The 24,589-nt window shown below is 34.7% G+C and overlaps 4 protein-coding genes across 7 annotated transcripts; 2 read left to right on the top strand and 2 right to left on the bottom strand.

The window, feature by feature from the left end:
• The first annotated feature begins 457 nt into the window (after positions 1-457).
• Positions 458-2,402, top strand: LOC131011031 (mogroside IE synthase-like). 2 transcript variants are annotated; one of them, XM_057938769.1, is made up of 3 exons: positions 458-627; positions 740-1,438; positions 1,573-2,402. In XM_057938769.1, the coding sequence occupies exons 2-3, from the start codon at positions 779-781 to the stop codon at positions 2,296-2,298; spliced, it is 1,386 nt and encodes a 461-aa protein (XP_057794752.1). In that variant the 5' UTR covers positions 458-627; positions 740-778; the 3' UTR covers positions 2,299-2,402. The 2 variants fall into 2 exon arrangements, with proteins under 2 accessions (XP_057794752.1, XP_057794751.1); XM_057938768.1 differs by having other exon boundaries at positions 458-1,438.
• A 52-nt stretch (positions 2,403-2,454) lies between these two features.
• Positions 2,455-4,882, top strand: LOC131011032 (cell division control protein 2 homolog D). Its single transcript, XM_057938770.1, has 8 exons — positions 2,455-2,918; positions 3,457-3,598; positions 3,691-3,752; positions 3,849-3,960; positions 4,041-4,134; positions 4,215-4,284; positions 4,371-4,509; positions 4,596-4,882. The coding sequence occupies exons 1-8, from the start codon at positions 2,698-2,700 to the stop codon at positions 4,686-4,688; spliced, it is 933 nt and encodes a 310-aa protein (XP_057794753.1). The 5' UTR covers positions 2,455-2,697; the 3' UTR covers positions 4,689-4,882.
• Positions 4,883-5,721: 839 nt separating this feature from the next.
• On the bottom strand, positions 5,722-6,949 carry LOC131009870 (uncharacterized). The gene is made up of 3 exons (XM_057937273.1): positions 6,383-6,949; positions 6,127-6,289; positions 5,722-6,062 (listed from the first exon to the last, which is right to left on the bottom strand). The coding sequence occupies exons 1-3, from the start codon at positions 6,929-6,931 to the stop codon at positions 5,722-5,724; spliced, it is 1,053 nt and encodes a 350-aa protein (XP_057793256.1). The 5' UTR covers positions 6,932-6,949.
• A 2,607-nt stretch (positions 6,950-9,556) lies between these two features.
• LOC131011030 (protein PIN-LIKES 3-like) lies at positions 9,557-13,986 on the bottom strand. 3 transcript variants are annotated; one of them, XM_057938765.1, is made up of 11 exons: positions 13,724-13,986; positions 12,970-13,148; positions 12,240-12,319; positions 12,012-12,136; positions 11,350-11,471; positions 10,892-11,131; positions 10,693-10,785; positions 10,494-10,594; positions 10,349-10,401; positions 10,049-10,234; positions 9,557-9,956 (listed from the first exon to the last, which is right to left on the bottom strand). In XM_057938765.1, the coding sequence occupies exons 2-11, from the start codon at positions 13,102-13,104 to the stop codon at positions 9,829-9,831; spliced, it is 1,263 nt and encodes a 420-aa protein (XP_057794748.1). In that variant the 5' UTR covers positions 13,105-13,148; positions 13,724-13,986; the 3' UTR covers positions 9,557-9,828. The 3 variants fall into 3 exon arrangements, with proteins under 3 accessions (XP_057794748.1, XP_057794750.1, XP_057794749.1); XM_057938767.1 differs by having other exon boundaries at positions 9,557-10,234; positions 10,499-10,594; XM_057938766.1 differs by having other exon boundaries at positions 12,970-13,977.
• Positions 13,987-24,589: the final 10,603 nt, after the last annotated feature.

The raw sequence follows: 24,589 nt of genomic DNA, 5'->3' as shown, positions 1-24,589 counted from the left end.
ATTTTTCAAAGTGATACAATTAAAATTTTAATCATTGTGATAATATATCTTTATTATAATTAAAATTGACTAGACGATAGTAGATGTTCATCGTGATTTAACGTAATTAGTTAACTGTGTTAAATTTCAATCTCAAGATCAACACATGTTATCCATTCTGAATGCAGTAAAGGATAAAATACAATTATTCGATAGAAGATCTGAATCGATTTAAATGATAACTAATATTCCATGTAAGTAATAAGTTAAATTGGACCGTCAATCCAATCGATTGACCTTTTCTTGAAATTGAAATGTGATTGAAATAATTATTAGTACTATTTTGTGAGGACAAAAACAAGTATATGTCCATCAGTCCATGGTAATAATGTATAAAATCAACATTCACAAGCAATAAAATTTGAAAAGAAGGATCTCATTTAAATTAAGTAGTGTATAGCAACAGCTAGCCGGCCTCCCTAGCTTTGTCTTTATTTATTATTTTATTAATTTGGTGATGTCAAGAAAAAATGTGTAGGATGTTACATATCAGATATATACCGATTATAACATAGAATTTCTTCCCATATTTTAACAAATTAAAGTTAAAACAACACATAACCTGTAAGAAGAAACAGGCGTAAGTTGGTAAGTTGTGATCAATGCTTAATTACTTCTCAAATAACTGTGTTCTTGATTCAATTCACTGTATATCAGCTTCTCAATTTGAAACACAATCAATCTTTTTGTTTGGTCTAAGGTTGTAGTAATCAAAACAGCAGTTTGGTTTTATCTTGAGATGGACAAGGAAGATGATAAGTACAAAGCTCATATCATAGTTCTTCCATATCATGGACAAGGCCACATGAATCCCATGCTTCAATTCTCCAAAAGATTAGCTGCAAAAGGGATCAAGATCACAGTAACCACCACACTCTCCAACACCAAGGCCATGGCAGCAGCTGCAGCTGCATCTTGCTCCATCAACTTTGAGTCAATATACGACGATCACGCCCAAGGAGGCGTGGCTGGCCCTGGTGGATTCAAGGGCTTTCTTGAGAGATTCGAGGCCACTGCCTCCACAAACTTGATTCATCTCATCACAAAATTTCAAGATTCCAACAACCCTGTGAAATGCCTCATCTATGATGCCAATATAGCTTGGGCATCAAATGTAGCTAATGAGCTTGCCATTGCTAGAGCTTCCTTCTTCACGCAGTCGTGTGCCTTTGTTGCTAGTTGCTACCCGATGCACTGTGACTTGACCGGAGTTGTGTCCCCGCCCGTCCCTCCTCTGCCCATGCCTGGACTGCCTGAGCTTCGCCTCCCGAATCTGCCTTCATTAGGCCCTCAGGTAGGGAGCTATCCTCCCATAATGAGGTACATCTTGAGCCAGTTTGACAACACTGAGAAAGCAGATTGGGTTCTCTTCAACTCCTTTCTTAACTTGGAAGAGGAGGTAATCTTTATCTAGGTCCTTCACTCTTAATTTGTCTGAATTAATATGTTGATGGATTCTTTCAGATACTAGAATTGTTTGTTTAAAATGTTGTTGGTTGGGTCATGTAACCTATCTATGGGGCCCTAATGTAGGTGATCAATTGGATGTCCGGGCTATGGCCCGTACGAGCCATCGGGCCGACACTGCCTTCCCTATACCTAGACAACCGAGTGAAAGATGACCATGACTACGGCTTCAACATCTTCAAGCAAGAAACAGAGGCCTGCTTCAAGTGGCTGGACTCAAAGGAGAAAGGCTCCGTGGTCTACGTCTCGTTTGGCAGTGCAGCAAGCTTAGCTGCAGAGCAATATGCAGAAGTGGGCAAGGCTCTTGTGCATAGCTGCAGAAACTTCTTGTGGGCGGTGAAGCCATCTGAAGAAGACAAGCTCCCAACCAATTTCAAGAGTGGGATATCTTGGGAGATGGGAATGGTTGTGGCATGGTGTCCTCAGCTAGCAGTGTTGGCACACGAGGCGGTTGGATGCTTCGTGTCTCATTGTGGGTGGAACTCGACTCTTGAGGCCATCAGCTTGGGAGTGCCCATGGTGGCTATGCCTCAGTTTCTAGACCAGATGACTAATGCACATTTGGTGGAGCATGTGTGGAAAGTGGGGATTAAAGCTAAGACCGGTGATGGGGGATTTAGTTGGAGTGAGGAAATACGAGCATGCATAGAAGTGATCATGTTAGGCGAGAGAGGTCGAGAGATTATGGCGAATGTGTGTCGTTGGAGGGCATTGGCGAAGGAGGCGGTAGACGAGGGAGGAAGCTCGGATGTATGCATCCATGAAATTATTGCTAAGTTGACCACATTCTAGTATAACTTGTTTCAATTGTCCAAACAAGTGAATTGTTGAAATTGTTGTAATGGTGATGTACATTTTCTTAACAAGGCCATGGCAGCTTCACCACAATTCGATTATAATGTCCTCTCATTTGTTTTAATTAACATTTTATGAAAAATAATTGGACTTTTTTTTAGAGCAACTTTTTAAACGGCCACAACAAACGCTCCTCGGGGGTTAGTTTGGGGATTTCAGCCCATCAAAGAATACTAATTTGAATTTCGAAACAGTTTGAAATTCAAAATTGTTGCCGTTATATTTGCGGATGGCTGTGTATATAGAATCCGCCATTTGCACGCAGAAGAAGACCTAATTCTTCCCCAATTTTGAATCGCATTTTCACGCACACACACACTTGAAGAAGAGAGAGAAATGGAAGAGAAACCGAAATCTGCAATGGAGGCATTCGAGAAGCTTGAGAAAGTTGGAGAAGGAACATATGGGAAAGTGTACAGAGCGAGAGAGAAGGCCACCGGAAAGATAGTGGCGTTGAAGAAAACGCGCCTCCATGAAGACGAAGAAGGGGTGCCGCCAACTACTCTTCGCGAGGTTTCGTTGCTCAGAATGCTGTCTAGAGATCCCCATGTGGTCAAGTAAGATTATCGTCGATTCTCAGTTTTGCCTCTCTACATTTTAGTTTATGGATCCATTTCTGCATACTACCTGTTCGATCACTTGATTGATTTTTTCACTCGCTGATCGTGGATGTGTGATTCGTATGCTTCATTTTGTAGCTTGATTTTCTGTTAATTTTGAATTTGATTTCTGCTGACCACATGCTTGATGCTTCTAAAGGTGTAGGTTTTCTTCTTTAATTTTACTGTGCTTTTCATTCTTCCATAAATTGGGGGTTCTTTTAGATACACGAATCAGCAATTTGAATGCTTCATAGATTAGCTACAGTGACTGGGACCTGAATATTAGAGAAGAATCTGCTTAATCTTCAATGTTGTCTGCTCCAACTTTAGGCATTTAGTCTATTTGTTACTGGTCGCATATTTGTCCTTGTACATATTGATGGATGTAAAAATGAATCTGCTTAATCATCAATGTTTCGTGGTCCAATTTCAAGCCTCCGAATTTGATCCTTTTTGTAACTGATTCTGTATGTTAACCTAAAAAATTGCACAGATTGATGGATGTGAAACAAGGCCAGAACAAGGAAGGCAAGACTGTTCTATACTTGGTGTTTGAGTACATGGACACTGACGTCAAAAAATACATCCGCAGCTTCCGCCAGACTGGGGATAACATTCCTAGCAAAATTGTTAAGGTACATCTCCTTCTTACTTGTTTGGTTTCTATGCCTTGGCAATTGATTAGACTTCTATGAATCTTAACCCCTTTTATCGTTGGCATTGGCAGAGCTTAATGTACCAGCTCTGCAAAGGTGTTGCCTTCTGCCATGGTCATGGTGTTTTGCACAGGTAAACCTAGGTCTTATTCCGTATCCATCATCAATCTTGTGCCTTCGTTAGCCTTCCACTTAATGACTGAACCTTGTTTATTCTGCTACTGTATAGGGATCTTAAGCCGCATAACCTTTTGATGGATCGTAAAACAATGATGCTTAAAATAGCTGATCTTGGACTAGCTAGAGCTTTCACTGTGCCAATTAAGAAATACACTCATGAGGTATATTTTCTTGCATCATCTTAACCAACTCAAAAGTAGTAACGTACCAAGTAGATTATAAATAAATGCAATATTTGCAGATATTGACCCTCTGGTATAGAGCTCCTGAGGTGCTTTTGGGGGCTACGCATTACTCCCCTGCTGTGGACATGTGGTCTGTCGCATGTATATTTGGTATGAACTATTCAGACTAGAATCATAAATCTTGGTTTACTAGAAAACTTCGTTTAAGTTCTGAATATTGAATCTCTCAGCTGAATTGGTGACAAATCAAGCTCTCTTTCCTGGAGACTCTGAGCTGCAACAGCTTCTACACATCTTCAGGTCATTCATCATAGATCATAGTAATTCTTGATATCCCACCTCATTTTCCTACTTTATTCTCACCCATTTAGATTTGACGAACACAGATTGCTGGGAACTCCGAACGAAGAAGTTTGGCCTGGAGTTAGCAAGCTAGTAAACTGGCATGAATACCCACAGTGGAGCGCCAAGCCACTTTCGACAGCTGTTACTGGTCTGGATGAGAATGGCCTGCATCTTCTATCTGTAAGTTGTTGATTTTGTCATTGAGCTTCATGAGAAACAAACAATGTTACTCCTTTCTGATCCATCTGAAATTCTTTATGTTGCAGGAAATGCTGCACTATGAGCCATCAAGGAGGATTTCAGCCAAGAAGGCTATGGAACATCCCTACTTTGATGATCTTGAGAAGTCTCTTCTCTGAAAGTTGGGCCCTGATTTTACAATCTCTGCTTGCTTCCCTCGAGCATATATTTGGCCAATGCTTATTGACATTTTGCTGATTTTACAGAGTAGAACAACTATGCTCTGTTTTCAATATTGTATTAGCTGTAGTTTAAGACTACCCAGTATTGTAGTATCTTACTATTAACTATGAAATTTGCTTGAATTTTGTAACTGTTTCAAGTCTCCAACATACATCATTTGTCCAAAAATCACTTAAATAATTTTAGCATATCCATATATTAAAGCAGAATCCACTTTCACAATTTTCCCATCTAAAAATGTCCTTAGATTAAAGATCATGATAAAATCTTTAATTTTGTATTTACAAAAACATTTCAACTGAGAAAATTATAAATTCTTTTGAAAGTATATTAACTGAAAATAAAATAGTGAAAAAATATATATATCAGTTTGGTGCGATTATGTAGAATTAGAGAAAATTCCTGAAGAAAATCCTCTATTTCGAGTGGTGTTTGTCCCAAGAGAAGCCAATTCTGTGACTCATGCTTTAGGGAGTATTTTATCCCTTATGTTTGATTGATACTTCGGATCCAACTTATTCTTGATTTGCGCTTACTAATATTGGTAGATAAATTTTAAATTTGCTCATCATAATTTAAAAAAATATACCCTTGTGCATTGCAGGAAGTTTTTTTTGGTGTATAAATATGTCTCCAAAGTGTTGGCAAAGTGTTGTTTTTTACTTTTTTGTGTATAAACAGGGACGGAGCCAGGATTTTTTTTGGGGGGGGGGGGGCTGAACTTCTACGGGGGTTCGGGGGCTACCGCCCCCGGAATTTTTTTTGGGGACGCTCAGTACATTTTAGACATTTTTATAATAATAATAATAATAAACAACATTTTCATAGATAATATAGTTCTAATACATTTGAAATAACATAGCTATAAAAGTTCAATACATTATAAATAACCTAAGAATAAATACTTGGTGAACTAGTTGTTTCTGTTTGAGAAAGTGATGACAATTGATTGCGACCTGTACTCATCGACTAAAAACGTTGCAATATATTCTCATTATCAATTGTTGAGAAGATATCCTTTTCAATGTACATGATCAAACTGTCATTCATCCACTCGTCCTGCATACGATTTCGCAAATCACTTTTGACGAGCTTCATTGCAGAAAATGATCTCTCAACAGAAGCAGTAGCTACAGGTAAAACCAATGTCAACTCAATCATACGATAAACTAATTGAAAAATTAAATGATTGCCACTTTTAACCATTTCTTGAGCAAAACTTCCCAAATCAGTGATCGTAGAAAAGCGAGGATGATGCCGCACAAGTACTATGAAATTACGGAGTTGTTGTGGCAGATATAAACAATCACCTGTTAAATATTTCACATTAATAAAGATATTATGAAATTATTGTAAAAAATAATAAATAATCACCTGCGGAGAAGTCTTCAGGATACCAAGTAGTAAAACGCATGAGTTGATTAATGTCGAATTGGGAGAAAGAATCTCTTGGATCAAGACATGCCATGCATCTAAGTAGATCAGTGCTAGCTTCAGAAAAACGATTATTCATCTCTTGTATGATTAAATCAACAACCTAACATTGCAAGAATAAATAATAACTTATTGTTAAGACATGAAAAAATAAAATAAATAAAATGAATTAAATATTTGAAATTAAAAGAAATACCTCTGTAAAAATCTCCACACGGTAATAATGATCATTGGTGATGCTCTGCCTTCTATAACCAGGTCGTGTTATCGTGTCTTCCATATCAATCAAAGAAATAGCATTCACCTCACAAAATCTATTGACTTCATCACAAATTATTTCCCACCCAGTGTTTCTGAAGTCATGTAGTTGAGATTTCACTGCATCAATCAAAATCATGGCTTGCACAATATTTTGATCCCTTCTTTGTAATGCATATGACAATTCATTTGTGATTCCTAACAAATATTTCATCAAATGCATCACAAACACCAACTCATAATCATTCATCTTCCGAAGCAAACCTCTTGCAGTACTTCTAACTTCAAAGCTAGTGGTATCATCACGTATATTCTCCAACACTTTCTCTACTGAAGGCCACATAGCACATAAACGAAGCAAAGTCACATAATGTGAGCCCCATCGAGTATCTCCAGGTCTTACCAAACTTGTCTCCTGATTTTGGCCTTTTCCACTTGTCCTTACTTTATCATTGAGTTCTTTGACTAATCTCTCATGTTCTAACATTCTAAGCTGATCTTTTCTTTTGCAAGATGCTCTAGTTGTATTCACTATCATGAGCGCGGTAAGCAACATCCAATATATTCAAAATAGCAATATCAAACTCATATTTTGCAACATTATACTCTAACCACACAAACTTTTGATACCACGCATCTTGAAAACTCCTTAATTGAGTGCCGAATTCAGTCTTTGGATAGGTATGTCCAACTACTTGACAAGGCCCCATGGACCAATATTCTCTACGTACTTGATCTCGAATAGCAATATCAAACTCATCAATTGGTTTCCTTAATCCCGGATCACGAACGTATTCACTAAAATTTGTTTCAGTTCCCATATTTTCTTCAACTTCTACATTTGCTTCAACATTTGCTCCAATAAAAGGTGTCATTGAACCACTTGAAGATTCACCTTTACGTTTTTTAGAAAAAAAACGTTCCATTTCCTATAAAATTAAATTAATTCAAATTAATAAATTGATTGCTAAGTTGAAATTAATAGATAAATTAGCCGAATTAATTCAAATTAAATTGATTCAAATTAATTAGCCGAATTAATTGATTCACAAAAAAAACAACTTGAACCATCAAATTAATTAGCCGAATCACAAATTAATTAACTCCACTGTCCACTTTAACTCCACCAATTGACTCCACAAATTAACTCCACCGTCCATTCCCACCAATTGCAAGATAATATGGTTTAAAAGAAAAATAAAATTGACTCTCATCTCACAAATCACAAGGTGGAATCAGCAAAGTGGGTTTCATCTCACAAATAAAATTCGCATATGTAAGCAAACTACCTCTTGTTCTCTAAAATGGAAGGTGGAATCAGTCAGCACAGCGGTGGTGCCGTGGTGGACCGGTGGTGCGACGGCCGACGGTGGTGGCGCGAGCGGCAGGTGGTGGCGGCGCAAGGTGGGTTCAGCGTTCAGGCTGGGTGAGTTTCGCGGCGAGGGTTTGTGAATTGTGAGTCTGTGACGCAGCCCGTTTTAATTTTCGTTTTATATACATACATATATAGGGTGCGGTTATAGTGAGAACCACAATTATCGTGAGAACATAAGAACCAATAAAATTACTGCATTTGCTATTAAAATTAATGCATCCGCTATTAAATTTAATGCATCCGAAAAAAATAATTTTTTTGCTCCCTTCAGGATTCGAACCCAGCACCTGCATCCATCCACCAAGATGATGCTCCACCGTAGATCTTGATGATCGAATGGCTTAAAATGGTTCTCCGTTCTTATTTTATTAGTGGTTCTTATTTGAACCTCTCCCTACATATATATATATATATATATATATATATATATATATATATATATATATAGGGTTAGCTTATATTGAGATTTTAAATATTTTGAGATTTTGAGATAAATGAACATATCAATAAATTCTTTGAACATAACCAATATAACTGATGAACATATGAATCTATTTAATTTATTTAAAAAACACGCCACTTGTAGGGATTGAACCCTAGACCAACCCGCGTTCATAAAAATTAATTGACAAGTTCATCAAAATGTACTTATATGTTCATTTATCTCAAAATCTCAAAATATATATAAATCTCAATTGAACCAATTCCTATATATATATATATATATATATATATATATATATATATATATAGGGGGCCGCTCCAATGAGACTCCCTAATTTTAGTGAGATCTAGGGTACGATCTGGTACGTTTATTTTATCAATCCTATGGCTGATATTGTATCTGGAGGGTGATTTTTTTTCGCAGGGTTCGAATCCTGGAGGGAGCATAATATTTTAAATTTTGTTATTCATCAGTATATACTGCATTGTTCATCAGTATATACGGCACTGTTCATTAGTATATATTTCTTATTCATTACGAATTTTTTAAATTTTATTTTTCATCAGTATATACATCTTGTTCATTAGATATACGTTTTGTTCATTAGTATTATATATCTTATTCATTGTCCTAGTGTTTCACGAAAAATATGGGGTCTCACTGGAGCGCCCCTATATATATATATATATATATATATATATATATATATATATATAGGGGAGGGCTAGAATAAAAACACTCTTAAGTGTATAAAATATAAATGATTTTCAGCCCTTAGATCATCAAGATCTACGGTTGATTCGTAACCCTTTTGGATGAATTCGTGGTCTTGGGTTCGAATCCCAAAGGTAGCAAAAATTTATTTTTCACAATTCGTAACCATGTTGGATGAATTCGTAACCCTGTTGGATAAAATTCGTACATTAAAAAACGTTTATATTTATATTTTAAGAAGTGTTTTTACTGTAGCCCTCCCCTATATATATATATATATTTAAAAAAAATCAAAATTTGGGGGGCTCTAGCCCCCCCCCCCCGGCTCCGTCCCGTATAAATATATATGTCTCCAATATGGATGATCTGATATATTTCATCATTATTCAAAATAATCATAATCTTGAAAGAAGGTCATGGTTATATTCTCAACTTTTGAAATGATCCACTTTTGAAAAATTAATGTCGAATTCATCTTCATTTGAATCATACTAATACTATATTGATTAAAGGAACTTATGAATTCAGTAGTACTAAATAGTATCACAGCCACAGGCATAGCACATGACTAAAACTAGTTGTACAAATGAATTTGATCTATTACAAAATCATCATCAATATCTATTACACCTACAGTTCAAAATCAATAAGTACTAATCACTGATTCTATCTATTACATCTACTACACAGTTCAAAATCAATAAGCACTAATCACTGATTCTCTAGCACACCTAGAAGCTAATTCAAAAACAAGAGCTAACCTGCAGATTCTATAGTATGAGAATGTTTGTTAAACGATCGAAAGAAGTTGTGCACCAATGCATAAACACAAGTTGCGCGATGATTGCGCTCAAGAAGAGACGAGCCATAGGAAAAGTGTTGACCATAGAGTGAGAGCAACAGAAGCCAATGAGTAACACCACAGCATAATCACAGAGCATTCCATCTCACCAGCACCAAACAATTGAGTTATTGTTCCTACCAGTCACAAGTTGTAGTAAAACTATACTCAGTTTCGGCCTATAATCGTATCGAGCTAAACAAGAATTTTCAAATGGAGAATGTATTACCGATGTTCATTGCAGGTGGAAGGGCAAACTGCAGCAGGAGAACAAACTCATACAGTGGATTATCATGCACTAAACCCAACCGAAGCGCCCCTTTAACGACTGCAATGCCTACCAGCGGCAGGGCAACGTATCGGACAGCTAGAACACCGAAAATAACAGACTTCTGAATTCCCGAACCTTTTAAACCTGCAGGAAACATACAAATTCATTACAAGCAATATTTTTGCAAAATGAAGTTCTAGAACTTGTACAAGAATTGTAGGTAAACACTACACAGAGTATTTTCGATTAGGCATCCACCTCTTAAAAGGTTTCCTCCCATGACCAACGTGACAGCTGGAATCGCTCCATCCCTGCAATGATGGTTAATAATTTAAGACTAAGGTTGTTGGTTCATGCTGCTGCAATGAAGCATTAGGTCCTAAAAGATTAATCGTATATATACCCGACCAGAAGGGCAGTGTCTTGGATTACATGGAAAGGAGCTGCATCACCGATTAGCAGTCCTCGAATTTGTGGCACCAGTCCCACTACAAATCCAACAAACTGCACAGACAATCAAATTGTTTATCAAAAGTTTGATTCTGCATTTGCTCCTTAAGGCACGTGTGGTTTCTATGTGTGTGTAAGCAACGAAACAATACCGCTCCTGTCGTTGATGGAGCTAAGATCTTCTTCAAGTTCATCTTACTGAAAACTGACCCCAATCTTTGCTTTATTTTATCCGTTAGACAAACCTGCAATTAATCTTTTAGATGTGAAAAGGCTCAACCCCAAAGCTTATATGCTGCTAAATACTTCATTTTATCGTTTATTTGCTTTGTAAAAGATGCGAAGGTATACCTGGGGCTTGCTCTCGAATCTATCTTGCAGCTGTCCTAATCCCTTTTCATGGTCTTCTGTTTCAATCAAAACACTCGAAGAGAGTAAAGGATCTGTCAAACTCTTCCCAGACGAAGACGGGGAGCCCTCTCTTGAAGACGTATGGGTGGGAGAGTCAATAATCTCGACTTCCCTTGAGCTCCGACTTGAGGACACTCTAACGATATTATACACATAGGACCAAAGATATATTGCTCCGGTCTGAAGCATAAGAACACAGAATAGGAAACACACTGTTAAAATTCCATAACTCGAAGATGTTGAGCTTACTTAAAACATTAACTTTTAGACCAATTAGTGTGAATATGCACAGAAGTAGTCTTATATGGCACGTATGATCCTCACACCGTCATCACAACCAGAGAAAATGTCATTAACAAACATACACAATGTGTACAAGATTATTTTATGAAACTTACTGCCATCGAGAGCGAAGCATATGCCATTCCATATTTGACACAAGTGTCACCATCCCCAAACGGGCTTCCTCTCTCTTTACACACTGCTGGGATTATGATCAGAAGCAGGTTTCCCAAGTTTCCTATGTACACAAAAGCAACCGTATATGAGGTTCGTAAAGGATTAAGCCGCGATATACAAGTCAATTTAAATTTACTCCACGCACAAGGTTTTGTGGCATTGCAATCTAATTACGGTTTTTAGCCTTAACAAAAATTGCTTCAGTATGATACTATATCACCCCCTTTAATACTAAACTTTTATAAGAAAATCTCTATGAAACTCTTCTTGAGTTTCTCTCATATACAAACATTCTTTGCCATTTTGGTAACTAAGTTCATTTGTTAAGACTGGTACAGCTAACTGCAGACGATTAAAGGAGAATAAAATAATTTCATTTGCTTTCAAGTTCTGCCAAATCATCTCCTAAATGAAGAACATAATCATGTTTTCTATACAAATGCAATTGAATACTTTCGAATATGAGAAAAAGGGGATTCTAAATCAAGAAATAGAGCAGAAAAAGCTACAAAGACAGTATAAGAGCTTCAACATCCGTTTGTTGTCTAAAGTTCATAAAAATATGGGCACACAAAATCACTATCAACATGGGTATTAATACCTGCAGCGCAACAACCTATAATGAGTCCATGGAGATGTGAAGGAGGTCTTGTAAATTGAATGACCACCCAACCGAGTGCAGAACCAATTATGAATGTGAAGAGGATATTAAAGGGCATGAACCACCTGCAATTTTGGCCCAAGTTAGACAAGAGTGATGTTTGCTCAAGAGGCTGAAGGGTGATGAAGATACGCAAAAGTGTGTCATTGGTCTGTGACGAAAACTTACAACTCAACCATGCTTTCAAATGTTAATGTGCTGGCTAAGTTACTGTAGACAAGTGCTGGATTAAATACGAAGAACGTAATCTGTTCAAGCAACAAGATAACAGGATATGAGTTTTCTTGGTGGAGTAGCATCATGGAATATAGTTTCATGGTCATTTACGACACACTGTGTTATCACTTTCCAGATGAGAAGAAACCCGATAGGCATTGTAGCCTCGAGGTCACAAGATGCAAATAATTTGCAGAAAATGATACACATACGGATACCAGATTCTAACTATCAAAGATATCGTCTTTGTCAAAGCCATGGACAATAGAATCATGATTGTACAATATGTACGTCTTAATTCGTGTTTTAGACAGAGATTCTGAACATGGAAAAAATTAACAGTCTGTTGGATGTTATTGGAAGGCTCACTTGCAATGGGAGGTCATGCAACAGAGAGTTGATTTCGTTATCTACAAGGGAAGACTGATACGTACTGAGAGAAGCAGAGTGAGAGTAAAAAAGTTGTTTTAGTACATCCACAAGCCCAAAGAACCTTCTCGTCTCAAGGAGTTTTCAATTTGCGAAAACTCATGACACAAAAGAGATGAAAAACACTCAATAGATGAAAATATATTAATGCTTGACCTCAATGACGAAGAAAAAATTGAACTAGAAAGAAAGGAAGTGGTGATAAAGTAGCAAAGTTTGGAGTTATCATAGACTAAAAAGAAGCACATCTTACATTGTTCAAATGCTTCCTAGCATCATCTCCCAGAATGTTTACGCGGTCCACTGCAAGATACGACCCCAACGCAGTCACCAGAAGCACTTTCACCACAGGAACAGACGACGCCGTGAATAGATCCAAAAGGGCCATTTTGCACAACAGCTTTCACCTCACATCAAACTCCCAAAATCATCCTGCCATATGATATGTAGTTGCGAAGCTCATAAAACAAATCTAGATTTTTCACAGCTTAATTTGGTAAGGATATTCATCTCACGCTATTGCACCAAAACACACTAGATTTCAAATTTTTGGGAATATATTCCAACTTTAGCAACTTCAACTATAAGCCACCTTATTCCTTGGATTCCCTTCACTTTTGATGGCAACATTCAAATTTATAGCTAAAATGATGCTTCCACACAACAAGCATACACATTGATCTCCTCATCTCATTAATTATAGATTAATTCCAATACTTAACACCAAAATTGCGTCTACTAATCCGCTGATGTGTTTCCATATAGTATATTTCAATTTAACAGAAGCTTGTACAACACTTGGTTGTCTGTTTCTACGTCACGAGACTTTAACGAGAGAGGGAGGGAAGTTTCCATGAAGCAAGCAAAAGGGTCCAAAAATTGTACTACCAGATTAGATCCGGGTGGCTAAGATTGCAACCACGAAAAGATTGAACTTTTCTCGAAAAGGAAGAAGCAAAATCGACATGCATATAAAAAACCAACCAGATTAGACGGAAAAAGCATACCTTTATGTTCAAGACTTGATTAATCCCTCCAATTCCATCACTCAATTCATGCTTACAAAAATAAATTACGCCATAAACGAATGATGTAGAAATTTAGAAAACCAGCTAGATCACGTTTCATCGTCTCATTAAAGAAAAGTTCTGGATTTAAATAAATATTTTTTTCTGAATAAATATATACACCCTTTTCTTTCTTTTCCTTTTTAATTACTTCTATTTATTCTTTCAAGAAAACGAGTAATATTATTGCTCACACATCACACTGCAAAGAGCAAAGATAACACACGTAAATGAGCTGCTGGCTGGCTGCATGCAGCCAAAACGACGACGTGCAGCCACCTCATGTTACAAAATATATAAATGAAAAAGGTCGACTTTTTATTAAATTAATTTTATCGATCAAATGAAAAAGGTCGACTTTTTTTTTAGTATGATAAATAAATATTATAAAAATGCAACAATGAATCGAATTTATATTAATCTATCAAGATTAATATACGAGAAAAAAATAATATTTTTTTGATATGTGTAAATGTAATCCTAATTCTTAGTTAAATATTGTTTATGTGGTTAATAAAATGTGTTCACTACAAGACAATAAAGTAAAACTAATGCATTTAATTTGCGAGGGTCTCATTGTCGTGATATGATGGCGGCTATCGGTGTGAAAAAATCCTTCTTCATTATTTAAAGTTCAAAAAGTACTATAAAAATGAATACGATTCAATCTTCGGAACTGCCGCCGTGGAAAGGCCGTCGGCATGTGCGACTCCATTTTTTCTTATTTTTGGTTGTTTGAGATGTGTAACTTATTATTATGGGATGGGATAATAGCGCTTAGATTTACATGTGAATTTAAAATATTGTTTTAAATATACAAATTTTATTCTTTTTCTAATTTTACAAATAATAAATATTTCCAGCAAATAAATATTGAGATGGAAGTTAAAACTATCTATATACGCAATTGAAATATAAGTCTTTTTAAATGACGTAGCTTGCATTAGGTATAGAAACACAAAAATATATTAACGAATCAACAATAAGTGAGACATATAACTATAAAAGTTGGGTGTTCATATTTCTTTTAATCTTTTGCATGGCTGCATCCTGCATGTCCCACTTTTTATTGTTTTGTTAATGTATTTTTGTGTTCTTGTAGTATAATCTATCTAATTAATGTCCAATTATACTATTTAAGAAGACTTCCGTTTAAGTCGCGTAATAAGTTTCGATTTTACCTCAATATTTATTTGTTAAAAATGTTCTCCATGTACCAAATGAGAAAAAAGAAATTAGTGTTTAGAAGTATAGAATTTAAGTTCATATGCAAAATCATAAATATGAGAAAGTTCGTTTATTTAAGCGCTATTATTATTATTATTATTATTATTATTATTAAAACTAGTATATATAATTGAATATATATATACTAGTATACTTTATAAATAAGACATTAGGTCATTCACTTTGGAAAAGAAAACCATAACATATTGTTATATGTATACAAATTATGAGAATAGGATTCGCAATATTAAATTTTGGCTCAATTAGATTTTAATTTGTAACATTAAAAATTATTATATCGATCTCCATTTCAAAAAGAAAATATCATATCTCGCGACTCTTTACTGAAAAAATAATTAATTCATAAAATATTTAGTGAGATGTGTTGTAACAGCGAATATGAGTACGAAGGATAATTAATACATAGAGAATGATAACCCAGTTCGATTAAACAACCTATGTCTGAGGGGCCTCGCCTAGAGAAAATTATCCACTATATGAAGTTAAAATATACAAACGACTTACACAATAATTAAGACACCCTCTTACTTAGCCTTTATATCTTCCCAAAACCTCACCAACGGTGAATAATTGAAAGCTAGACAAGGACTAATTTTCTAGGCGCACCTAATTCCTTGAAAAACAAGAACCAACGATAAATAAGAGTAAATAACTCTTTTACAATGTACGTTTAAGTGTATAACTCACAAACACTCTTCTGCTAGGAGAAATAAAAGTATTATATCAATGAATGTACTACAGACGGTACCAAGTCCGGGGGGACACCTAGCAGGAACAAGAATTCTCGTCTACATGGCGAGAGCTATTATGAACGAAATTGGCCTCATTTTATAGGTTTCAAGCCTACAATCTTCTGTTGTTGCCTAAGTTAATCCTTTCCTAGTCATAGAAGGAAACATAAGTTCTAGCACGCGGACTCTGCTTGGATGATCTTGATCTATCTGTAATTATGCTCCAATAAGGCTTCATTAAATCTGTAAAATCATGGCCATGTGTATCCAAAAAGATCGTATAAGATAACTTAAAGATATCTGCTAAAAATCACAAGTATGAAGGCTCTGAATGTCTCAACTGCAACTTAGAACATCGGAAACTACTCGTGGAGTTACTTTTCTAATCAACAAAGTAGAACATCTGTGGATACTATTACTTGTCTACATAATGACAATATAATAGAGTACAAATTTTACTCTAACATTTACCATGACATTTTATGGAAATCTAGTTATCAGTATATATTAGTTATTACTACTTTAGTACTGCAGTAAATGCTATGACGAAAAATCATCATAGAATTAATCATTTTTTTTAGAAAAAGATGCAAAATTTGAGTATATACTTGGGTGCATGCGACATATTGCAACGATTTTTTTTATTTTACTTGAGAGAGGAAAAGCGGTGGAGTTTGAACTCTAAATCTCACTTATAGGAGTTCGCACTGATTGGATGTCCACTTGAGAACATTGTAATAATTTTTAAGGTTTGAATTTAACCTACTTTTTTTTATATGAAATAAAAACATAATGTCACGACCGGTCCTAATTAAGGATAATTAAGCCGGGAAATCGTGGCTAATGGAGGGAGATTATAAGCGGGGTAGAAAGGGGAATAATCAAACAAGAAAGGATCGTATTTCATCATTGTTAACAACATGGATATCTATAATATAACAGAGTTTTTGTCATATAGACTCAAATAACTAACAAGTTCGGATAACTCCGACTTATCCAAAATAACATAAAACTTCTGAGTACGCAGCGGAATAAGGTTCTGATTACATGTATGAAGACATGTAACCCTAGAGTTCATTAATACATAATAAGACAAAAGAGTCCCGCTCGTCACTTCATCACCATCGGCAGCTGCTCAACCTGCACATTTAGAAATATATGCAGGGCTTGAGTACAAAAGTACTCAGTGGACACGTATGCCTAATTATAAAAATACAGGCTTCAAAACTGTAAATTGTCATGCCATCATAAACAGTACAGCAAGGGAGTTTTTCGCTAAAAGGCCCAAGCTTACTAAATTCATTTGTGATTCTTAAAGTTCGTCTGCAGACTAAGTTCTCTTGTAATCTATCATATCTGGAACTTTGTGCCGGAGAGGTGGCCACCTCTCACGGTCACTTGACCGGCCAACCCGCTAGATGACTCACGGTCACTGGTGTACACTAGCCCTGGCAGGATAGCTATCAACTGCTCAAGACCCGAATTCGATTACATGATTAAAGTCACATCAGATAGATATCATACTGAAATTTAAACATTTTATGGCAAGACAATATTTGAAATAACTTCAATTAATTTAGTCATGAAATAACTTGCTTGAACGTAACATTTAAACTCATTTGATATATATGAAAGTAATGCCCACCTGATAGAAATTTTCTGTGGTACAGTAGCTCCTTGACTGATTATTAATCTCGTGTTTGACCTTTATTACGAGAATATAAATAAGATACTGCTCGAATAAAATCCTCAATTAATGAGAATGCGTAATTTAACTATGCATGACTCATATTCCGATAATTATTATTCTGAGATAATAATCTGGGAAATTCTATTATAAATCCTAATTGTCGAAATAAAATAATTTAAATAAGGCTCGTCACATGAGGTCGGATAGATTATCATAATCAATCCGTTCTCATCGGGTGTTCTAATCCGTCAATTAAATAAACCTCGTTCCTCGTAGTCAATAGAAAATAAATACTTCAACTTATTCGCTTTATAATCTCATAATTAATCGGGCTTAATAAATAAGAACAAGTAATGTTATAAAATTAAAAAAAATAAAATAAAATAAAAAGGCTCAACATAAGGCACATAAGAATCACAATTAAACATCATCAAAACATGCTCTGCTTTTACACTGACTCAACTTCAAAATTTAATCTGTTCTGACTCCGACATCTCCTGGACTCGAGACTCATACCGAAAGAAAGATCTTCGAGTCTAGTTTCATATAAAAAAAAATAGAGTCGAAAACTCCAAGTGGTTTGAGAGATATGACGTTTTTACCACGATCTACCATGTTCGGCAGTTTTGAACAATCGAAAACTTGTATTTTTGAAAAATAGTAAACGTTGTCAAACTGGGCTCAACTTTGGTGGATATCTAAATAACACAATAAGGTTAATACCATAAAATTTGGAAAGCTAGATCACCCAGGAAGCTACTGAAATAAATGACTCTTTTCTCTGTTCTCTGAAATTCTCAGTAGTAATGTGCAGTTTAGGTTTTGCATTTTAAAGAAGTATCATACCAAGTTGGAATGGCTTGAAATTTTACCAGGGTACTCAAGACTCATGTAGGGACTTGCTATAAAATTTTCAAAGCTGTTAGACATCGACAAACCGTCGATCACAGTAGGTCAGTAGGCCTACGAAATTCATATTTATAAGTCCTTAAAAATAATTTATATAAATCAAGAAATAATAGTTTAATCCCAAAAATATTCATTAAAAGTCCATCCTAATTTAAATAAAGAACGGACCTCATTTAAAATAAATAGTCCCAAACTTGTTACGCACATATACTAAATCTTTCACGAAACATCCTTTAAAATAAACTTTGATACATAGAAAATAATTCAACAACTTGAGCTCTTAAGGGGTTGTTTTACAACAGACACCAAATCTACCTCGGATCTCCAAATGAGGCTCCAAAAGACATTCTGGAAACTAGACATTTCAAGGATCATTCTCCAATTTGAATCGAATGAAAAACAATTCAAACGAGCAAGATATGCCCTCTCAAAGATGGGTATTTAACAAGCAAAAATCTGTAAATTTCATATTTCCAGATTACAACCAAGTCAGTGGGCTTTCTTTAAAAATTCATATCTCCCTTTACAAAACTCCACTGGGAACCCCAAAGGTCAATCTGGAAACTAGGGAGAGATCATAACACTATCCAGTTGGATTTACTCTAAGAACCTTCATGGTTTAGAAGATATGACTATCTAAAGTTCAGTGCACAAAAAGAGTTCAAGTTTGGCAGATTCAGAACATAAATCGGAAAAACCACTTTAAGCTTCACCAAAAATTCTAAAACTGAACAAGTAAGTTCCCAACATGTCAGTGAATATTCAGTAGAAAGATAGGCTTGAGAATCAAATATTTAAGTCGGCCTTTTCCACCTCAAAGTCGTAGGTTTGTAAAATCTACTGGATGGTACATGGAATAAGAACTAGATTTCAAGAATTTATACCGGTTGTTTTCCTTACTCAAAAATGGTGAGGCTGATGTCAAAAGAAAGATACGGGAGTCTAGAGTGACATATTCAAGTTTCAAAGGTTTTCACCGATTGAAACTTTACTTATGATCTCCCAAAGATTGTTTACCAAAAATGTATTCCAGATGGGCAGTGATGTTTACAAATTCATAAATAAATCATGCGAGCTCTAAATATTCTGAAATTTTACCAAAATATAGAAAATGTATGAAAGATGATACACAATTAATTTGAGAATTTTTGGGAACCGTTTGGATGATATGCAACTGAATTCAAAATAAAGAAGCTTAGTATATACCTCTTCAAGTTACAATTTGGAGTTGGAGGAAACTCTCTCTCCCTTTCTCAACTTCTTCTACACGTTTTGGTGAGGGAAGAAAAGACTTGATGGCTGGAACAATATGTGTTGTTGCATAATTGAGTTGGTGGTGAAAGTGGTGGGGAAAATGGTGGTGAAAGTCAAAAAGTAGATTTAGTGGTAAAATGGAGTGGGGAACAAAATTAATGGAAAGAAAAAGAGAAGAAAAAGAAAGGAAAAAAAATGTAGAGGAGAATTATTGATGTATTTTCTCTGTCTCGGTGATTCTGTAACTGTAAGATGGATCGTGTGCTCGTATATGCTTGATACTGTTTATTTAAATAAATCTCGTATTTCGACATGTGATTTCTCGCTTAAATCGATAAATTATAAAATGAATCTAAATTAAATCCGTAGATTTAATTCGTTTGTTGTTCTAATATTTAAATTAAATCCGCAGATTTAATTAACTCACGAGTCAGAAATAAATCACGACTTGAATAAAGATAAAATCTAATTTCATCTTGCTTAAATAAATAACGTGACTTTGCTAAGTCAGTTATAACTCTGAAATAATATCATTAACTGCTTTAACAATATAAATTCAGGATCATAAGCTGAATTCATATTAGGATAAAAACCGTTTTCATTCACTGATGAACAAAAATAAACACTCATTACTAGATTTAAAATATATAAAAGAGCGGGTCACTACACATAAGTAATAGTATGTGGTGGAGTTTGAATTCTAAATCTCACTAATAGGAGTTCGCACTGCTTGGATGTCCACCTAAGAACATTGTAATAATTTTTAAGGTTTGAATTTAACCTACTTTTTCTCATATGAAATAAATACATAAATAATAGTATGTGATCGTAATGATTTGTTAAATATGTATTATAAGATATGGTGTATGTAGTATATGAAATTTTTGCTTTCTATTCTTTTTCCTTCCTTTATAAATTATAATATACGTTGATTATGCATAGACATCATAAAGTTCAACATTAATATGAAATAGTGGATTTAAATTTTGAAGTGCTCCGCTAATGAGGCTAGTTCAAGTGGCAAAATTGAGGTACCCAAATATTTTATCTTATGAGAGGTTTTGGGTTCAATTTCGTCTGCATTTTTTCACATTTGTGTGGTGTAATGATCCCGCCTGCATGTAGTATATGGATATTTTTCACCCTTGTGTGGTGCAGAGGTCCTGTCTACATGCAATATATAGATATTTTTCACTTTTGTGTAGTGCAGAGAAATAACTTATTTGATCATATAATATATAGATATTTTTCACTTTTGTATAGTGCAGAAGAATAGCTTATTTGAAGTGCTCCAATACTCTACGACTATGGAAAACAAAAATACGTTATTTTCCCAAACACATTTACATTTTGTACTTCTTTTCCCGCTCACATGCATTACAAAGATAAAGTTCAAACTCATGTCTTTGAATTATCAACTCAATATTGTTTTAGATTTTCAGCATGCTTGCTGAAATACGAATAGAGTCGTTCATTATTTAATTAATTTTGCTGCTTGGTCGAATGATGTAATGATTTGAAAGCAGAGGTTTTCTCTTTGGCTTACCGATATTGTTTACCAAAATTTAATTTATTGGCTTTTCCTTCAAAACAAAAAAAAAATTATCAACTCAATATTGTATTGACATATCGGTGAGAATAATGTTTATAAGTACGCTTGAAGACAAATATTGGGGTGTGGATGTTCGGGAATCCTTCATTCGAAGTGATTAGGAGTTCGATTAAAAATATTAATTATAATTAAGATTTATTAATTCATAATTGAAACTTAAGTAATGTATAATAATTGAAACTTAATTAATATATATATATAGAGACTGGTTTCAATGAGATCCCTTATATATCCTATAGTTAATATTTGTCTTGAGGGGGAATTTTTTTTTTTTTATCTAGATTCGAATTTTGGAGGGAGCGAAAATTTTACTACTAATTTTTTGAATATCGTTATTCAGTACTACTATATATTGTCTTATTCATCACTATATATATTAATTTATGAGGTGGTCTTGGGTATAAACGGGTGTAACGTACAATCGGGTTGCACCCTCATTTAACCCTAATCCGAACCTTTATCTTCACTCTAACTTTATAAATAACACTATTTTGAGTGCAGATCAATTTAATTATACGATACACTCAATTATACTCAAATTTTTATGTTAACTTATTCATTAATCTCATATCTCACAAAAAAATAACAATTTCACCGCAATTTAAACTTTAGAATGGTTCAATGAGAGGTCTCATGTATGATATGTATGTTTACGACATGTGGTCAGCAGTGTTATCTTATATACAAATAAACAAGATTGTCAGAATGTCACGAAAATACTTAAATATGTAATTACTATGGGATAATGTTTACCCTACTTTTTCTACTCGATAAGATTTTGATTGGCATTTATAGCAATTTGGGCATAATACAAATTAGCTACTGTCATTTTCTGTTGAGATATGACGTGAGTGCTTACACTTAGTGTGTACAAGTAAATACCATATTAATTAATCATTAGTAATGCTCATCTATAAACTTTAATTAAATTGTAGGGCTAAAAAAAAATCTTTAAATGATTTTTGATATAAAACAACATTTTCAGAGATGTTGTGATTTTAGAGTAATTAAATAATTTGATTACTTTTAATTAAGCTATGTTTTAGTTCTATGCAATTAGTAAATTAGTGGGATAATGATATTTGGATTTTTTTTTTTTTGAGAATGAAAATTTTATTTTTTGGACCTTAAACTTTCAAGGCTTCGTGAGAAAATATTTGTATAAGAAATGAATTTAAAAGTTCAGAGACTAGTTCAAACAGCTCAATATCTTAAAACACAACAAATGCATAAAGGCTTCGAGATTATACTTCATAAGTAGATGGGTTCAAAAATTAGTTTTAATAATAATATATTAAAAGTTGAGTTATTTTATTTGTAATCATCTCAAAACATTGGAAATAATGAATTGTTTATCAGTTTGATTATTAGCATTTTCTTAAGAAACACTTTTATTAAGGTGCATAATTAGGCTTAATTGGGTTGGGCCTGATACCTTTTGGGCTTCATTTTCAAAAATATGTATTGGGCTAGACAAATATAATTTGTCTCAGAGGGTATCCGACTATAAAATAGTTTAAGAGATTATAAAATGTTTCAATAGTTTATAAGATATTTCAAAAATTTATAAGATGTAGTTTTTCAAAACCTTATAAATTGTTAAAGTATTTGAATAATTGAGTTTATAAGTTAGAGAAGGAATTGTTTGCCAATAGAGAAAATCGAAGAAAGATGAACTTGAAATTATATATGATGAAAATAATAAATTATAGTTGACTAGTATTTGTAAAATATTTTTTTTAGATAAATATTTGTAAAATGATTGTTGCATATGAAATTGTGAAAAAATAAGTTTGGGTAGATGAACTTATTTTTTGGTGAGCATATAATTAAGCTTTTATAACTTATTTTTAATTAGAGCTTATAAGTTGTTTACGAACTTATTTTGTCAAACACTTTGAAGAAATTTATAAATTCTTAAACAACTTATAAATTGTTTTAGAAAGCTTATAAGCTCAGCCAAACACTCTCTTAATCTAATAACAACAACTAAGAATAGTCTGCTGAAATAGAAATTTTATTAAAAAGAAAAAGAAAAAAAGAGAGACCAGATACAAAGGAAACAAGCAAAAGCACCCGCAAAAAACCCCGGGTAACCAAAAAAGAAACCAAGACTAAGAGAACATTTTAAGAGGGTCGTCCTCGTCTAAAACATCGTCCTCTTCATCGTCCAACATATCGCCCCATTTTTTCTTCATTGAGGCCACCACCGACATAGCATGGGCTGCATCGGTAGAGTTAGAGGAGGTGATCACAAAGTTTTGCAGTATCTGTCCTTCAGACTGAGCATACTTCACTTTATTCAGGAACTCCACAGGCGAAGAAGTGTCAAGACCTGGGCCATGCTTATCGTCACGGCGTGCTGAATCCGAAGACATGCCATTGATAATGATACGACGTAGCCTGTGCTTGATAGAAGAATCAGAAACTCTCCCCTTCTTGGTGATAGCCCCTTTCGGACGCCCTCGTGTACGAGAAATGGGTCCTGTCGTCCCAGTCAAAGTTAGCACAGCGTTGTTGTCAGTCATAACAGCAAGCGGCTGAACAACCAGAGGTGCAGAAGTCCTCTCGTGTTCCTGCTCAACTACCTCAATTTGGCTCTTTTCGTCATCTGACCCAGGGTGTTCCATATCCTTTCTACCCTGACTATCCTGAGGGATGCAAGTATCTGAAGCTCGGCCTCCATCAGAAGGCGGCTTGTCCATGTAATCATCACCAACAAGTCTCTGTTCATCTTGCAACTCTAGAGAAACCAACACAGCAAAGGGATTGGATGAGGTAGGGGAGTCTGAAGAAGAGTTCAGTTTCTGTCCAACCTCAGCTAAAACTGCTTCCTTTCCAGCCCATGCTGGAGATTCCTGATTTCCAGTGTAGGGACGAGGATGAACCCTGTGGTCATCTACCTTGGACTGACGACGTTCCTCGGTCGTGGTCGTTTTACTGATAAAATGGCAATAATCCTTGAAATTGCTATTTTTCATGATAAAATGAGAATAATGAATAAGTTATCGCATAGTGTTGAATATGATAGTATATATTGTTAAATAATGATATTAAAAAAATAGTAAAATTTTTGCTCCCTCTAGGCTTCGAACCCAGGTAAAAATTTTCTCCCTCCAGATAAATATTAGTCATAAGATACATTAAATCAACACTACAGATCAATCTAAGATGTCATCATATATGATGGATCTAATTGAAACTGATGAAACAAGTAAATTAATTGAAAAAGTGTCCCATAATTTACAATTGAAGATGTTATTTATAGTTTACAATTCCTTAGTTTTAAAGACCCATCATGATAAATGGGCCCAAGCCTTATTATAATAACCTTTTGTCTCGGAGTTGAGCTATTAAATGGC

This window comes from Salvia miltiorrhiza, chromosome 2 (assembly GCF_028751815.1).
Source record: "Salvia miltiorrhiza cultivar Shanhuang (shh) chromosome 2, IMPLAD_Smil_shh, whole genome shotgun sequence".
Taxonomy (NCBI): Eukaryota; Viridiplantae; Streptophyta; class Magnoliopsida; order Lamiales; family Lamiaceae; genus Salvia; species Salvia miltiorrhiza.
This window is presented reverse-complemented; position numbering and strand designations above follow the sequence as displayed.

Bases quoted from the DNA above. Each gene is read 5' to 3' on its own strand.
- LOC131009870 (XM_057937273.1), bottom strand. From the start codon at position 6,931: ATGTTAGAACATGAGAGATTAGTCAAAGAACTCAATGATAAAGTAAGG. The intron at 6,290-6,382 runs GTATTTCTTTTA...TTGCAATGTTAG, and splicing joins GTGTGGAGATTTTTACAGAG to GTTGTTGATTTAATCATACA. The intron at 6,063-6,126 runs GTGATTATTTAT...AATATTTAACAG, and splicing joins TCCTGAAGACTTCTCCGCAG to GTGATTGTTTATATCTGCCA.
- LOC131011032 (XM_057938770.1), top strand. From the start codon at position 2,698: ATGGAAGAGAAACCGAAATCTGCAATGGAGGCATTCGAGAAGCTTGAG. The intron at 2,919-3,456 runs GTAAGATTATCG...AAAATTGCACAG, and splicing joins AGAGATCCCCATGTGGTCAA to ATTGATGGATGTGAAACAAG. The intron at 4,285-4,370 runs GTCATTCATCAT...TGACGAACACAG, and splicing joins CAGCTTCTACACATCTTCAG to ATTGCTGGGAACTCCGAACG.
- LOC131011030 (XM_057938765.1), bottom strand. From the start codon at position 13,104: ATGGCCCTTTTGGATCTATTCACGGCGTCGTCTGTTCCTGTGGTGAAA. The intron at 12,320-12,969 runs GTAAGATGTGCT...TTGCTTGAACAG, and splicing joins CTAGGAAGCATTTGAACAAT to ATTACGTTCTTCGTATTTAA. The intron at 12,137-12,239 runs GTAAGTTTTCGT...CCAAAATTGCAG, and splicing joins TTTGAAAGCATGGTTGAGTT to GTGGTTCATGCCCTTTAATA.
- LOC131011031 (XM_057938769.1), top strand. From the start codon at position 779: ATGGACAAGGAAGATGATAAGTACAAAGCTCATATCATAGTTCTTCCA. The intron at 1,439-1,572 runs GTAATCTTTATC...GCCCTAATGTAG, and splicing joins TTCTTAACTTGGAAGAGGAG to GTGATCAATTGGATGTCCGG.